The 16,149-nt window shown below is 38.6% G+C and overlaps 4 protein-coding genes and 2 non-coding genes across 7 annotated transcripts in view; 2 read left to right on the forward strand and 4 right to left on the reverse strand.

Annotated features, from left to right (window-relative positions):
• Nucleotides 1-81: 81 nt before the first annotated feature.
• Nucleotides 82-9,349, reverse strand: bltp-2 (FMP27/BLTP2/Hobbit GFWDK motif-containing RBG unit domain-containing protein). The gene is made up of 10 exons (NM_061224.9): nt 9,282-9,349; nt 7,626-9,071; nt 6,738-7,199; nt 5,740-6,395; nt 5,188-5,658; nt 4,322-4,776; nt 1,850-4,234; nt 1,609-1,800; nt 1,311-1,556; nt 82-572 (listed from the first exon to the last, which is right to left on the reverse strand). Exons 1-10 carry the CDS (start codon nt 9,326-9,328, stop codon nt 534-536), a joined length of 6,399 nt encoding a protein of 2,132 aa, NP_493625.4. The 5' UTR covers nt 9,329-9,349; the 3' UTR covers nt 82-533.
• Nucleotides 8,900-9,053, reverse strand: F31C3.17. Its single transcript, NR_101652.1, has one exon. It is a non-coding gene; the product is annotated as an Unclassified non-coding RNA F31C3.17 (non-coding RNA).
• A 96-nt stretch (nt 9,350-9,445) lies between the features above and the next one.
• zipt-1 (Zrt (ZRT), Irt- (IRT-) like Protein Transporter) lies at nt 9,446-11,069 on the reverse strand (the record flags this gene model as incomplete). The annotated part of the gene is made up of 4 exons (NM_061225.7): nt 9,446-10,163; nt 10,263-10,594; nt 10,737-10,845; nt 10,923-11,069. 4 exons carry the CDS (start codon nt 11,067-11,069, stop codon nt 9,795-9,797), a joined length of 957 nt encoding a protein of 318 aa, NP_493626.1. The 3' UTR covers nt 9,446-9,794.
• On the forward strand, nt 9,478-9,495 carry F31C3.12. The gene has a single exon (NR_050767.1). It is a non-coding gene; the product is annotated as an Unclassified non-coding RNA F31C3.12 (non-coding RNA).
• A 589-nt stretch (nt 11,070-11,658) lies between the features above and the next one.
• psf-2 (putative DNA replication complex GINS protein PSF2) lies at nt 11,659-12,321 on the forward strand. Its single transcript, NM_061226.3, has 2 exons — nt 11,659-12,087; nt 12,139-12,321. The coding sequence occupies exons 1-2, from the start codon at nt 11,674-11,676 to the stop codon at nt 12,265-12,267; spliced, it is 543 nt and encodes a 180-aa protein (NP_493627.1). The 5' UTR covers nt 11,659-11,673; the 3' UTR covers nt 12,268-12,321.
• F31C3.6 overlaps nt 12,257-16,149 on the reverse strand; it is a 5,387-nt gene continuing 1,494 nt past the window's right edge. The window contains exons 5-11 of one of the 2 annotated variants that reach the window (NM_001026264.8): nt 15,960-16,114; nt 14,840-14,969; nt 14,091-14,302; nt 13,943-14,045; nt 13,284-13,646; nt 12,596-12,770; nt 12,257-12,548 (exon numbers count right to left, since the gene is read on the reverse strand). In NM_001026264.8, the coding sequence (NP_001021435.1) occupies nt 12,443-12,548; nt 12,596-12,770; nt 13,284-13,646; nt 13,943-14,045; nt 14,091-14,302; nt 14,840-14,969; nt 15,960-16,114 (1,244 nt within the window). In that variant the 3' untranslated portion in view covers nt 12,257-12,442. The remainder of the gene's footprint in view (nt 12,549-12,595; nt 12,771-13,283; nt 13,647-13,942; nt 14,046-14,090; nt 14,303-14,839; nt 14,970-15,959; nt 16,115-16,149) is intronic. The other variant, NR_002345.1, reaches the window with a different exon arrangement.

Below are 16,149 nucleotides of genomic sequence, written 5' to 3' on the forward strand. Positions count from 1 at the left end.
AAAGCAATAGTAAGAAAAAAGCGAAATATCGAATTGTTTGATAACAATAATTAAATACCACATTCGAAAAGACATGGTGATAAGAGTACATTAGACATTTTATGTTTAAAAATGAAAAAGTAAAGCCTTAAAAATGAAGAAATAAATACAAAACAGTTACCAGCAGGAACAATTGAGATGAGTTTTCTGAGAATGACCCGTGCTGAGAGGGAAGACGAAGAAAAAGAACACGTCAGCACACATAAACCACACGGTGCAACGTGGATAGAGCGATAGAGAGGGCAAACTGCAAGTGAGTGAGTGGAGGGTGACGAGAGAAAGAAGGGGAAACCGAGTAAAAGGTGACCAGTGACCATTTGGTAAATGTATAGGACAGGCGGTATGGTGGGGTGGTGGTAGTGTGGTACCAAATGCACACAAACAACAGCGCAGTAATATACTCGGGACGAGGGGGGGGAGGTGAAGACGAGACGAAGATCGATTGGCCTTGACCCGTTAATCGGAGAATGTGATGAGTGGCCGGACGCGAGGCGTCACTTCGGGGCTTTCAGTGTTTTTTGATCGTATGTTGTCTGGAAAAATCGATTGTTGTAGTGGAGAAGGATTATGATTTTAGATTTCACACGGCCCGAGAAGTGGTACCTGTACGCAATTTGTCTACCGTATACCTGGACGTTTGGGCGCGTGTATCTCAAAAACGGTTGGTCCAGTTTTTTTGTGATGCATATAAAAAATGTCCGAAATTAAATTCTAAATTTTTTGGACCAAAGCTTTTTTCGTTATCACGCGCCCAAACCTGGTCTACACTCAAATTATCAGTAGAGCGCATTTGCATGGATGTACCACTTGCCGGGCCGTGTTCAAAAAAAAAAAAAATTCTGAGAATGCGTATTAAACAACATATTTGACGCGAAAATATCTTGTAACGAAGACTACAATCGAATATTGCTGTCACTATTCGAATAGAAATACATTTCGAAAATCGAGCCCGTAAATCACAAGCTCTACAGTATTCTTTTAAAGAGTTACTGTAGTTCTCGCTACGAGATATTTTGCGCGTCAAATATGTTGCGCAAAACATATTCACAGAATTTTGTGTTACCGTAATTCGGCTGTAATATACTTATACGGATAATTTGTTGCGAACTCAGCCCGGAGCGCAAAGTGGAATCAATCGATTTTTTTTTAAATAAAAATTTAAAAACAAGTTATTATTAAGTAATCATTAGATCAGATTTTGTCAGCATTAAGATCAGAAAAAGCGGAAAATTTTTCTTCAAGTTTCTTTAAAATTTGAAACAAAAACCTACAATTCCCACTGCTATCCGCTTCTTCTCATCCTCACTGACTCCCTGTGGAATAGGATCGATAGAAAAATTGGAAATTCGATTTCTCAACAATTTCTGCTTCATAAACTGTTGTACGAGCACTCGTTTGCAGTGCTGCTTGACAGCCAACGCCAAGTCGAGCCACGTCCAATTTTGCTCATGGTATTCACAGAGGGGGAATATGAAGTTGAATTGGTTCACATCTATCAGGTTTTTGTCCTTGTTTCCCTATAAAAAAAACTCATTCATTTCATTTTCAATTTCCTTTCTGTGCTCTCACCTTATATGATACTACAAATGAAACTTCCGGAATTTTGATATACATAAAATGATTGACTTTGTCGGCGCGCTCCTTCATTCGATCAATGTCATCCTTTTCGTGAAGAGATTTCTGAAGCATAAGCTTCTCCGACGCAGATTTATTGCTTCGCATGCTAAGTGTGCTGGCAATTTTTCGTGTGAATGAGAAGGTCTGAAATATGAATATTACAATTATTAATTGGATACTGTTACAATCTCACCGAAACTTCTTCCTCATGATCCAGGTTATCATTCGTATGAATATTCCTGCCAGGAAAAAAGAATCTCATCATTTTATCAAATAATCGATGAGTAATCTCTGCAACCATGGGAGCTATGTTCAACTCAAAGTGCTCTTTGACACTTATACCTCCAACAGGAGGCATATCTCTTACGAATAGTCGAATGGCAGGCTGCCTTGAGAGTCTAGTCTCATCTCTGTGCAGAGCATGCTTGTATATTGAATCAGGAAGGAGGTTCGTAATCCGGACACTTCCAACTTCGAACAGGTGATCTCCACAGTTACTATCCCTAACTGTACGTGTATAGAGGAAATTTCGAATTTGCGTCTGTGCCAACGCAATCTGTCCATCACTTTCGGTCAGCTTCCAAGTGCAATCTTCGAAGCAAACTTCAAATCTCCTTACAACTTCCATCCCTTTCTTCGCACTTTTCTCATCAAACTCCTTCACCCGATTGACCTGTCGTTGCTTATAGCAACTAATATACGTGGCAAGTTTCTCAGATACCGTAAGCATTCGTTGCTTTGTATCCTCTGCTTCAAGTACGAGCTGATCTTCCGTGTACTCAACTGGTTGTTCGCAGTGCGAACCATTCATCGAATTCGAATTACCGTTGCTCAGGTAGAACAACTGCCGTTCCAGAAATCTTCCGAGTGAAACAATTTCTCTGAGTTCTGATTGATATCTCATGATTTTCGCTCGCAACTCCACCATCTCCATTATCTGACACTCGAATCTCAATCTCCTTCGCTTTTCGCCCATTTCTTTCTTATAGGGATCCACGAAAAGCGCTAAATTATTTACAATATCCACAACCATTTCGTATTGCTCCGAGTTACTTGTAGCTTCTAGCATATTATGCTTCAAAGTTAGAACATCTATTCCAACAGCGTCAGGGTTCAATGACTGATGTTTCGGATCTAATTGCGGTGGCACCGAGATATCTTCATTTGACTCTGTCTTCAGCTCATCGGAGAAGTAACAGAAATAAATCTGACAGCTACATCGAGAAACAATTCGCTGAAGTTGAACCTTCTCCTCTGATTCATCTGGCGCCTCCGACTGAACAACTCCACCGACGGCTTCTCCTGCTGCGGTGAACTTCTGCACAAAATCGTCAGCAAATCCACTGGTGTCCTGTTGACTTTTCTCATCGATCATTTCTCTAGGCAACCATCGGAATTTCTCCTTATTAGTGCCGGTCGCAGAAATTGGAGCAAAATATTGCATTCCAGAGATTTTGGCGCTCCATGATTTTTTGCTGAGAAGCAAACTTCGTTTCCATACGTTGCGGTGGAAATTCTGAAGAAGTTGAGTTTTCGCGGCACATACGAGTAAGAAACCATCACGTTCACACCCTTTAAGGACAAGTTGACTGTTGAAAAGATCAATTTGCCAATTCAGAAGCTTCACATCATCCATAGTGGATTGATGTACTCCTAGAAGTGAATCTATTGGAACATCAGACGCCTGTTCACAATGAGCAACCAGCTTCGTTCCTACTTCATCTATAAGCTGAGTAAGCATCCAGGGATTTGCCTCAGTTACACTGTACCCTCTCCGATGGGTTTTTTCCTCTTTTTTCTTTGGCGAAGGATCCTTTGGAGTATCTGATGCTTCTTCCAGATGAACATTTAGTCGCTTCACTGCATCATTACTAAGAATTCTTCTCAACATATGAGCCCTGTGAACCCCGTCGGCAATGGTAAGACATGCATCTCGATTCTGAGCAGTCCAGGCCATTTTCAAATCAAACGCAGTAACCTTATGAAGAGGTACATCCTTCCCTGGGAATGTTTCTCTCGCATATTGAACTCTTCCGAATCCCAGTAGAAAAGTGTCTTCGGAAGGGCTACCGTCAGTTGGTGGACGGCTTGTTTCACCATAAACATGGATCTGAGTAGCCCACCAGGTGCATGTCATATGATGGGTACTCCAGGAGTAAACTTTTCTGCGTTGAACATTCATTTCCCTGTTCACAGAGGAATGTGATACAGTTTGACGGAATGAGGAAGTCAGCTGAAGGCCATCGGAGAAGACTTGGAATCCATAAGGTGATGAGTGGGACATCCAATAAGTCACTAGAACCTTGGGAAGGGAAAATGAGAATTGTAGTTTTCCAAAGTGTTTGCTCAATTGGGGTTTCAACAGGACTCGATTCCCAAATACGGTTCCTCGGCGAACATTTCGATTCTTGGTGGTCAATGACTTCAGGAATTGCTCGATCCATCGGAAGGTGTTCGAATATAGTAATAGATTGGGCATTTTATCTTTTGAAGTGCAGCTACCCGGGGAGACATCGAAATTGAGAGTCACGTTGACACAAGATGATCGGAATTGGCGGTACGAGTCGTGTTCTTCGGTCTGGAAAATGTGAATTGTTTTAAATATAGTCGTATTTCTGCATTTAATAACAAACAGAACAATCAATCACAAATAACTTCAATTTACCGAAGAATAATGCGGTAATCGCTGTGGGGAGCATAGTTGAACTCCGTGATGCTCATGAGGATCTCCACCACATTCCCATCCTAACAGAATTTTGAGTCGAACATCAGGAAGAGAGAGAATCTGTGAATCGTCATATCTTGACGCTGTTCTCAAGAATATTTTGAGCCCCGATTTGATTCGAATCTCTCCAAGTGCCCAATCTAACCCGAAATCTTCCCATAACATTTCAACAGTCTCAGTTTCATTATAGGGATCCGTTGAAGCCAACATCGTCGTCACCAGCTTCTCACTCGACCATAATAGTTTTCCGTGTAATAGAAAACGCATTTTATCCCAAAATGGAAGAGGCTGTGATGGGTCTTTTGATGGTGCCGAGATGTTATTCCAAACAAGGGAAATCATTGAGAGGCACGGTTCCCAGCAGGGGCCGTAGGTGCAGTTGTATTCGGTACTTGCTGAAAAATTTTGATGTACTTATGTATTTCTACATTAAAAAAATGAACTAAATTTGGTACTTGCGTATTATACCCCTTCATTTCATAAATTAATTTAACTATAGAACGTAATTTTTAAAGTCTAAAGTAATCCTATCGTACTCCTACAGTACTACTACAACCAACCCCATCCCCCCATCAACACAAAACCTGAATCCTTTCATAAGACGAAAAGTCGATTTTTTTTTTCCAAAACTACAGTTCTGTTGATTTTGATTTGAAAAATCTTAAATTTTCGTTTTTGATTTTAAAAAAGTCGAAAATTAGAATGTCTAATTTTTTAAACCGGAAAATCTGATTTAAAAAATCGAATTTTTCTTGTAAATCATGAATTTTTGGCAAATTTTGTACTTTGTAGCCTCCACCACTTACCACATTGAAGATCATAATAAAACTTGATAGGAGACATGTTCTTCCATACAGAATGAGTTGGAAACGGTTCTGGAAGAGGAATCACACACTCTCGAAGTGACCGCCCGTCTTCGGACAGGCTTTCTGCGGCAACTAGAGTTCCAAAGAAGTGAAGATCCTTAATATCCAAATATTTCATTGGATAATCCTTAAAAGTGACTGTCCATTCATCAACATCAAATTCAACAGCACGAGCCCATAAAGTGGAATAATTTTGCTCGGGAATCGGGCTCAACGGGTCAAAAGCCTTCATCATTTGAATACACTTTTCAGTTCCATGTAGTGTTACATCAGCAAATGCTCTCATATTCCAACCCTTCCATTTTGATAGAAATAGAGGAGAATCACTGACTTCCGTCATTTTCCATCGTTCAATGTAGATCTCACTGTTCTTCTCGATAAGGCTATTTTTGATTGCTTCGATCATTTCTTCTGTAAAAGATCGAGGTTTATACATTTAATGTCTTAAACTAATTGTTTTTTCAAAAAATAAATTTCAGATTTTTCACATACTCGACAAAAACGGCGCCGTCTTCTTCAAATTAAAAAGTCTCTCCTCCAACAATTGCTCTCTTCGTTCAGACTCATATACTTCATCCTCTTTTAGTTGTGCACTAAGCTTCAATCGATTCTCAAATTCATCATCCTCTAGTTCTAACCAAACTTCTAGAAATTCAATCCGAACATCACTTGGCAGTGGAGATGCTTCTGTGAACTCCTTTTTCTTCACTTCATGAACAACCTTGATCCATTTGATTATTTGAAGAAACTCATCGAAAATTTGCGCGAAATCAAAATTGAACGGCAATCGGAACATGAATTTATCGGCCGACCAAATCCAAACTTTATTCGTGGCCGATGACAACGTAGCAAATGCAGATCGTGATTGCGTCATCAGATCATCGGAATTTTGAACCGTGATCGTTGGATTTAATACACTTATGATCCTTTGCTCATTGAGCATAACATAAAGAATCTCCGTATTCATTCTCATTTGATTATCAAGCCGTTCCAAACGAAATTTCTCTCCCTGCCAGAACATTCGATTATTTCTTGCCAGCTCCAGTTGAACTTCGACGAAATTTTCGGCGGTCAGAATTATGTGCTTTTTTCGAGGCACTTTTCGTGTTAAAGTTGACGGATTCGGAAATGATAGGAGTTGAACGGTTCTGCAAAAAAGGAATTTTATTGAATATTAAAATGTCAAATTAAAAAACTAATTTATACTGTTTTACCTTAAATTTAGAAAATTATGTTTACCAAGAGGATTTTGTTGTTTTTTCTTGAAAGGTAAAAAAAATTCAGAATTTTTAAAAATCATGTCAATTTTTCATAAAATCTATCTGGCAAAAAATTTTGGCGGGAAATTCAAATTTTCTGAGCAAAAGAAGTGTTTTAAATTTAAATTTGCTGACTAGCCTCTGGCATTCGGTAGTTTTTTTCAATTAAGTTTTAATTTTCAAAAAACCGCTAAAAATGATTTTCTCCCATATTCCTGATAAAACTCTCACTTTTTGACAGACTTATAAGCGTCAAAAACAATGAGATGAAGCTGTGGAGACCACGCCAAGAAGACCTCGCTCGATGTGAAAACTGATATTTTATCGATAACCGATGATTGTTTATCAATGAGAAACTCCAAAGTGTTCACCGTAATGAACTGTTTGAATTTGAATTCAAATTGATTAGCTCGTTTCTCTCGTTCCTCTTTATATACTCGTTCTCTCTCCAAATGGCTCCATCTCCGAGTTGGTGAACTGTGAATTTCGGCTGCTTCTTCAACTACTCGCTGCGATTCGAAAATATCCGCGAGAAGAACATGATCTTCAGTATCTTCTCGAATTCCGGTCGCGCCACGCATCATCTCCATTTTGAGAAGGCCATCTTTTTGCCAGTTATCGGTAATAAATTCGAGTTTGGAAGCACATAGTGCCGCGTAGGATTTGTTCGTGGCGTTCACTAGTACGGCTAGTCTGTAATTACTTTCTTTGTTATTGAAAAAAGTCTCCCTCCAACTTTAAAGATCGGGTAAATATTTTGAAATGGCTTCAATTTGGCTCCTGATCAAAGGTGTAAAATCGAAATTGTTTTGTTTTTTCGATTTTTCAAAATTTGCTAATAATTTTGGCCATTATATAATAATTCTTCTTCTTTTTAGAAAAAAATTTTATATTTTTTCTCATCAATATAAACAAAATTAGATTTTTAAAAATCATATTTTATGGTTAATTTTCTGAACATGAACATTTTTTTTTGATTTTCCAGAAAATCGAAAAATCGAAAATTTTTTGATTTTTTGATTTTCACTCAAAAACACCGAAAAATCCACGGCGCGCTCCGAAGAGAATGTCTTTCGCGGTATTTTGAAAATATTCTTGGGCCAGGATTTTTTTCTTTACCTATTAGCCGACACTTGAACCGCAAGGCACAAATTCCCAGCTTCTTCCCCATTAGCAGAATGCTCGGCTCCAAGAATTCCATGAATAACCCCTTCAATTTGTCGAGCCAATTGATCGGACCATTCGAACTTCACATCATCACATCCCACAGTAATATCTAACAAATTCTTCTTCGAAAGTTTCTTCCATTGCGCTATAAATGCTCCAATAAATAGAGTTTCCCCCCATTCATGGTATTCGAATTGTTGTAGGGATTCAGGATCGTCTTGTGATCCGAAGAAAAGCATCTCGATTCCAAGTTCAAATTGAGTAGACGTTTCATTCGACTTTTCAAACGTGAGAAAGCCTAGCTTAAACCACGATCGGTGGGATTCAAAGTCGACAATTTCGGCCGACAAATCACAGAATTCAAGAAAGATTTGATAATCTGATCCTCTCGATCCTCCTGAAGATCCTTGATGTCCACTGATTCTTTGGAGCTCTTTAAGACTCTTATTCCACCACTGAACATCATGGAACGCTAGTTTAGCATGAACTCCTTCCACAGAGCAGTGAAGCGTCTTCACAGCCGTCTCAAACTTTATCATGGTAAGTTTAAGCTCACTTCTGAGCAGCTGATCTGCGATGTTCAGCTCGGAAATCACTAGTATGCTGGTTTCCAGGTTTCTAGTAAATTGGATTTGCTTTATACCAGCCGTGATGTAGCGGTTATTCGTGGTATATTTGATGGAGAACGAGTGGATGACCACGGTCATTTGGAGTAGTTTCAGGGGAGTTTTGAGTTCTGCAGAGCCACTTCTTTCCGTGTATCCAGTCCAACTGCTAAAAACTTCAAAAAAGTCATCACTGAACGCGATCGCCGGTGACGAAATCCTCAAGGCCACGTTATCCACAACATCCTTATCGATATCTAAAGAGAGTTGAAACGGCATTGACAGCTCCGCGAGCAAGCTCCCACTGTTCCTTCCTCGTCTCAAAAGCTTCGCCTGTATTAGTGAGCAAGACGTCTCGAATTGCCATCCTTCTCTGCTCCGGAACGTTTCAAGCGACAACTCGTCGATTGTCACGTGCAACAGGCAATCCGGTATCGTATTCATTACTACAATATGTACACGATTCACCACAAGACCACAGTACTGAGCGATTCGAGTGAATCGAGACGTCCAGATGTTTAATTTGATCATTTTCGACGGATCTTCCACCTCTTCCACTTTTCCATACCACTGTACATTCTTCTCGGCCTCGATCCTCACATCATCGAACCGCAAAACACAAAAGCGTGTCGGATGAGCTCGATCCCTCGACAACGAGATTACGTCAATGTGAATGGAGAGCCACGAGATTTTGATGGTGACGTCACGCAACTGAACGAATCCCACACCTCCGATGCGAACATGAGATTTTGTAACGAATGAGAAGATCCACGATAGAATCACATCGATGTAGCTGGAAGTTTGTTATTTTAAACTAATGTTGCAGCCATAAATTTCTTTTTTTTAGATTCTCAAAAAAATTTACAGATTTCTTTTTTCCTTTTACTTTTCAAGAGAAATGAACTTTTTTTCATAGTTTTCTTTTGAAAACACAAAAAAAAAATCTGAAATGTACGTTTTTTTTAAAGTTCAAAACCCAAAAACTTGTAGCCTAGAAATTTACCTCAGAAAAATGAGAAAAACTGTCAGAAGGGAGAGAAGGACTATCATAGTGCGTCCGGCTGCATCTGTCTGAAATATCAGTTACTTTGAGAAAATTTTAAAAGAAAAAGGCATCACAACAACGAGAGCGTCTAGTGCTTAAAATAAAATTTGGAAAAAACGGCTAAAAGTTAAAGATAATAGTTATTCAATTTTTGAAATTAGAAAAACATGAGCTCTGTGAGTCTTAGGATTGTGGGTTTGGTACAACAAATGGGAGCTTTAAAGCCGTCGGGAATGTCAAATATTAAGTAATGGAATTGGGAAAATGAATGAAATACACAGGTCTATGGCGAGCTGGAACCCGGGATGAGAAAGTACAAGAAAATGTGTGATAGCGAAAAGATGGGACACAGAATGTACACAAAAATCGAGTAAAATTGCACAGAATTAGGAAAAAAAAACTAAAGCAGAGAAAATGCTACAAAATGTCAAAAATTAATCGAATTCCTGGAGAAAAAGAAATACAAATGTCCTAAGAAGCTTCGGGGAAAATCAAGATAAAAGCGACAACGATTGCAAATCCCATATAAATGAAGAACATCTTGAGAATTCGATATTTTCCATTATGCAATTCATGTGGAATCACTTCAAAAGTAGTAATATACAAGAATGTTCCACAGGCAATTGCTTGTAGAATTGATGAGACAATTGCAGCAAATGATTGTTCTCCTCCACTGATAAATTTCATGATTCCAATTCCAGCTAGACCACCAATCAATACTTGAACACTAAAAAGGAATTGTGCAAGTGCAATCCATGGAGTTGTTAGATTTGCTTGAACTAGACGAACTCCAAGGCAGAAGCCCATTATGCATTTGTGAAGTATTAGCGCTCCGAAGATCTGCAAAATAAATTAAAAAAAAAAAACATTTTTTGTTTTAAATTCTAATTTTAATTTTAAAAATGAAGAAAATAGTAGTTTTAAGGTAGCCGGCAGAACCTGAAGCAACTGAGAAGCATCTGACGTGACAGCTAACGAGAGTCCCTCGAACAGAGCATGAACAGAGAGTGCCAATACTAGCATGGCAACTCCAATACTCGATTGGGCGGCAGCTTCGTCTCCTTCTTCTTGTGATTCACCATCTTCAGATCTTTGATGCTCATGATTATGACTATGAATATGGTATCCAACATGTCCGAATACATTTCGGTCTTTCGCCGCTTTGACAACCTGATCAATTGTGAGAACCAATAGAAATCCGACTGCTACAAATGCCAACGGAACTGGGAACTCCGTTGCAATCTTGGTCTTCTCGAAGGATTCTATTGAGTCTGCAAAATGTTTCAGGTTTTCTACTACATTTTAGCGAGTGTATTGCCAAAATGGGATTTTTGGCGAATATTCTTCAAAATTTGGACTAAAATAGCATTTCTCTGATGTTTTTTTTTTTTTGCAAAATTTTCCACTTCTCACCTGGAAGCAAATCAAGAAGGCAGGCGCCTAGAAAAACTCCACCACCGATGCACGAGATGAACGAGAGAATATGGCTCCGCGCCCATTCTCCTTTTAGAAACGTGGCTATCTGAAAGTTGACGAAATTTTCAAAATGAAATGTGATCACATCACATGCGAACATGACAAAAAAAAGTTTTGGCTCACCATTCCGGCTGCAAACGTGAGCGCGAACAGAACGATGAGCAATACGGCGCGGAGTGCATCCTTCGGTTCTGCCCGTTCTCCATGCTCTTCCCATACGTTTTTTAGAAATAACCGTGCAGTTAAACGAGAAACAATTCGTCCGAACATCTTAAATTTTGGAGTACTCAGCAATTTTCGTAGAAGGTAGCGAGAAAAAGAGAAAAATGGATGGAAAGTTAGAATTTTTGTGTGGTAATATTTTTGAAATATTTGTAAGAAGAATATTTAAATGTTTTTTGAAAAAAATAAATCAGTTTGCCGAGAGAAAATCAATAAATCGCGAGCCTTTTCGAGACATGAACGCTCGATTTGCTCAAACACTTCTCTGGCGCTCTCCACTCTCTCGCACGTGCAATTGTAGCGCGTTTGCTGATAGTTTTGTGAACTAAGAACGCGAGAATATCGGGCGTGGTCTTACTAATATTTTATAGAATGTTTGATTTTATCTGCCGAAATTTGTAACTATTAACGTTTTCTAATTGAAAAAATTCAAAATTTTTCAAGTATCCATTTTTATAGCGTTTTTTTTTGTGTATTTTTAAGATTTTATTTCACAAATCTGAGTTCTATGGAATACTTTCCCATCAGAAGTGTAAGGCCTCAATATCGGAGGGGTTTTAGAAATTTTTAAAATAAGTTATTCTTCTCAATTTATATTTTCTTTTCTTAATTTATATTTTCAATTGAAAAACTATTATTTTCAGATCAAAAAATGAATGCAGAACGTTGCGAGTTCATCGCCGGAAACTCGCTTATTGAAGTGATCCCCTCAATTTCCGATGACCGGCCGATTCACCTGATTTCCGGCGATATTGGTCCATTTGAGGCAGGCGTACCCTGTCGGATTCCAGTTTGGACAGCGATTTTGATGAAACGAAAACACAATTGCAAGGTGGTGGCTCCTCAATGGATGGATGTAGATGAGCTGAAGAAGATATTGACGTCAGAGACTGAAAGCCAAGGATTGGCGAAATTACCGGATCATTTCTTTGAAATCTCGCATATGCTTGTTCGAGATGCCCGTGAGGATATATTCGAAGTTGAAGCTGTCAAATCATTGGTTCAGGACATTTATGATCGGAGGGACGCAAAACTTCGAAGCTCAGCGATCGAATTCTTGAGACAGGTTGGCAAAAATTATTGAAAATATTTCTAATCCAATTCTTAACAATTCCAGAACCAAACCTGCCACGCTCAATTGGACAACGTTCAGCTGATTGAAGCATCGTCCGCTCGTGCCACTTTGGAGGCCTGTCGTCAGATGGGAGCTGTCGTCCGTAATAAACACGAATCAACACCTTTATAGTGTTTTATTCCTATATATACACTTATTTTTCACAATTAAAACAATTACAATTTCATTGCTGTCTCAAACAGAAAAAAAGTACCCGAATTTAAGACAAATCCTGACAAATTCTCGAAATGAATAACACAGAAAATTTGGAGATCTCAAGGGAAATGGTGTTGATAGATTATTTCTACTAGTTTGTCAGTGGTGCATGCGGTTGGCGTTTTCCTCGACGTGGCAATGACTTGTTGAACGTTCCATCAGATGGAAAAACTGCATATCCTTTTCGCTCACGAGGACTGAAGAAACTTGGAATTAAATTTTGAAAAGCGATGGCGTGGCGAACCTTTTTTTATCGGTGAACGCAGTTGGCGCCTTAATTCGACTTCTAAACGCTTGAGCTACTTCCTCTGGAGAATCCACGTGGGTTGTTGAAGCAACCTTCAGCGGTTTTTTCTTCCGCATCGAGGAGTTCAGCATAATCGGGACATATGAAGGCCGGGGAGCAGATTTTTCAAAAGCTGGAATAAAATTAAATTGTTTAGAAAAAAAAACACTTTGAATAAGCATTGATCTTGGATGTTGTCTTTTATAAAACGTGTGTACAGTGCATTTTTTGGTACTTATGAGTTTCGTTCCCCCCAAAATGATTTCCATATTTTCTAATTGAGACGTGAACTTTTTTTCATTCTCAGGCTTAGGGAAATGATTTTCTAAGCCAAAAAATGAAAACAGTATTAAAATAAACATTCACGTGTGGATTAAAATTAAAAAGGTAGTGTTAAATAATTTAAAATCATTTTGGGGGAACGAAACCCATAAGCACCCTTTTTTTTTCCACTTCTGCGACTCTAAAGGAGGGCGCATTTATTCGAAATGGTCCCGCCACGCGCTTCAAAAATCAAAGAATGATGCGTGCCGAGACCAATTCGGATAAACTCACCCTCCTTTAAAGTCGTGGAAGTGAAGAAACAATATACTGTAATGTTGATGCGACCTAGTGATGGCCTCTCGGCAGCAATCAACGAACATACATTTCACAATATCTGACACTTTACTTTGTGTCATTGTAGAAATCTCCTTTTGCCCCTCTGTCCCAGGAGCAGTCTCCTCGTCTTCCTCGGATTCATCTCTCGATTCTCTCCCGCTATCCACTGATTTCTGCTCACTGCGTGGCGACGACTCGGGCGTCGCTGAACTAGCGATATCCACTGGCCCCTCAACAGCTTCCACGTAATCTATCTCATTTTCGACGTCCTCAATGATAACTGGAAGCGCCGGAATAAAGCGGCGCTGACGTATACGTTCCTTTGCAACATCTACAACTCGTCGCAAGTCGTAAAGGAATTGTATGGCTAGCGGTGACGGATGGGTCATTTGTGCAGAGTCAAAGTATTCTGGAAAATAGTTACGAACGTGGTGCCAGAGAGTTTTCTTTCTGTTCGGTCTTGCAGCAATTTTACGACAGGCAAAACTTCCAAGTGACTTGGCAGTTCAGCGTAGTATTATAGTTTCAGCAAGTTCCAGGTAAGCCCACGCCTTAGCCTTAGCGTCAGCCTGAGCCTACGCCTAAGCCTAAACCTACGCATAAGCCTAGGCTCAGGCCTAAACTTAAGCCTAAGCCTATCCCTAAGCTTGAGATGTACATAGTCTGTTCGTTTAGAATAATAAAACATTTCAAAATGTAACTAACCTGAACTAAAAATAAGTCGCTTGCGATTCAATGATTGTGAATGTGACTGAAGAATTTCTTGCTCTTCGATTTCTTCAAATTCCGTCCCATTTTGCTGAAGAATCTAAAACATCAATCACGGATTTTCTAAAATTCTCAAAATTCTAACTTGATTCTGATGCTTGTACTGTTGCACAAATTGCATTTGAAAGTCACTGATTAGTTTTCGTTTTTTAATACCCCAGCAGATATTCCAGACGACTAACGTGATTATGAGAACAATTACGATTAGAGCCACAATTATCAGAAGAAATGTGGATTCCACTCTCCATCCGGGCTCTTCGGAATCGAATCGCTTATGGTCGAAATGGGAAGAGGTACCTAAAAATTTAATGGTCAAGTAGCAAGTATTTATAGCATTTGTAGATTTGGGAATTTCTAAATGAGTATTAATTTGGAATTTTTTTGACCTGGGTTAAAACATAGTACAACATTTTTACTAATAAAAAACGTTCCAAAAAGCTTTTATTAAAACACCAAAAATTCACATTTCACGGACCTTGATCGAAATTTTAAGTGACTTTTTCTCAAAATTTCTCGTCAACCTGATCTATATTTTGGGTAATTTGTTAGTTGGCAATTACCAAATGCAACTTTAAAGTTAATTGCGATTGTATTTTTCCGACAGGCAGTTGCTGGTTGTTCTTTAAAGTGCCCCCTGTTAACTTAATAGCTTCTTCCCGGATTTGAAGTGTCTCAATTCATGTATTTTCGTATGAAGACCCACAAAAGGTGATAAGAATATCAGTCAATTCACTATGATAAGGCGAACATACAAATGCGTTCGCTTCTCTGTTTTTCTCTAAACTTCTCCAATTCTGACGCTGTCTCTTCAATCTCCAATCGACTTTCACTAACCTGAAGTACCGGCAATTCGGAGAGAAATGCAGAATGGGGCGGAGACTGCTGACATGAACGTCTTACAATCCAACTTTATCATTACGACGGCTCCAGTCAGGAATGACGCATCGAATTCAGTTCCGCCAAACTGCAAAAAGTCTTTTGAAAAAAATTTCAGCAAAATTTGAGCAGCAAATTTAAATTTTGTAGCAGTTTTGTGATTAACTGTTGTGGACGGAACGTAAACCTGAACTTAATACAGACGTGACCTTCCTTACAATTCATTACTTATTACACCTCTGGTAATAAACTCTTCTCTTCTTACTTATTGCTTCCATACATAACATTAACAAATATTGGTTCTTTGTGTTTTTTTCGTTACAATGTATTTTAAGTTACAAAGACGTGTGGAGTTATTTCATTGTTTTCAGGCTTACAAGGATCGTATTTCAGCTCATCTTTATACATCCGAATGAAGCTTATGTGAATCAAATGATGACCGTCAAATTAGGAGCCTACAAAATTTTTTGTAGCGCTTTAAACTAAAAGTAAATGGATCTAGCATGCTTCAGCTAAATGGATAATTAAAAACCTCATATAATTTTTCAAAAAATCTTCCAGATTGTTTTCCTGCGCCTTAAAATCCGCAAAATACATTTGGAGCATCTCTAAAGTAGGGAACAAATGTACTAGACATATTTACGACTTTTTCTATTTATTGAAAAGTTCTCCTCGTGCTGCTGAAATACCCGCAAGAACATAATAAAAAGGTCATGTTGCTAATGGAAAAGAGAGACCTTTTTCAAACGAATTGTTAAAAATAAATCTCTTTGTCTCGACTTTTCGACCGTCGGTCGAATTTAAAATTTTAAACTGTTTTTTTTTGTTATTTCTTGAACCGCCATTTTTTTGTGAAGTTCTCAAGGAGTTTCATTTTGAAATTTCGAGTTTTCAGACAATTTTGAGTGTAATAAGGCCAAAACCTTTAGCACCGTGGAAAGGTTTTTTTTAACTTCACACACTGGCCGTATTCCACATTTAAGTGATTAACTCACTAAGAGATTACAAAATAAACTTTTAGGGCTTAATGAAAATTTGCATCAAATCAAATGATGTTACATGTAAACTAAAAACTCACATAAACAATAGGCTTTCCATTGGAACTAGTCAGCTGAAAAATGCCCCTCTCCTTTGCTATAGACCTCCATTTCGTGTTCAAATTCTCGTACATGATCTTCTTAATTGAACAATTCCACTCGTCGGCTCCACGTGATGATGTTCGGATTCCGGCGCCTTATTTTAAGATATATAAAAGAAAAATCTGAATA

The sequence above is a fragment of the Caenorhabditis elegans genome, chromosome I (genome assembly GCF_000002985.6).
Source record: "Caenorhabditis elegans chromosome I".
Classification (NCBI taxonomy): Eukaryota; Metazoa; Nematoda; class Chromadorea; order Rhabditida; family Rhabditidae; genus Caenorhabditis; species Caenorhabditis elegans.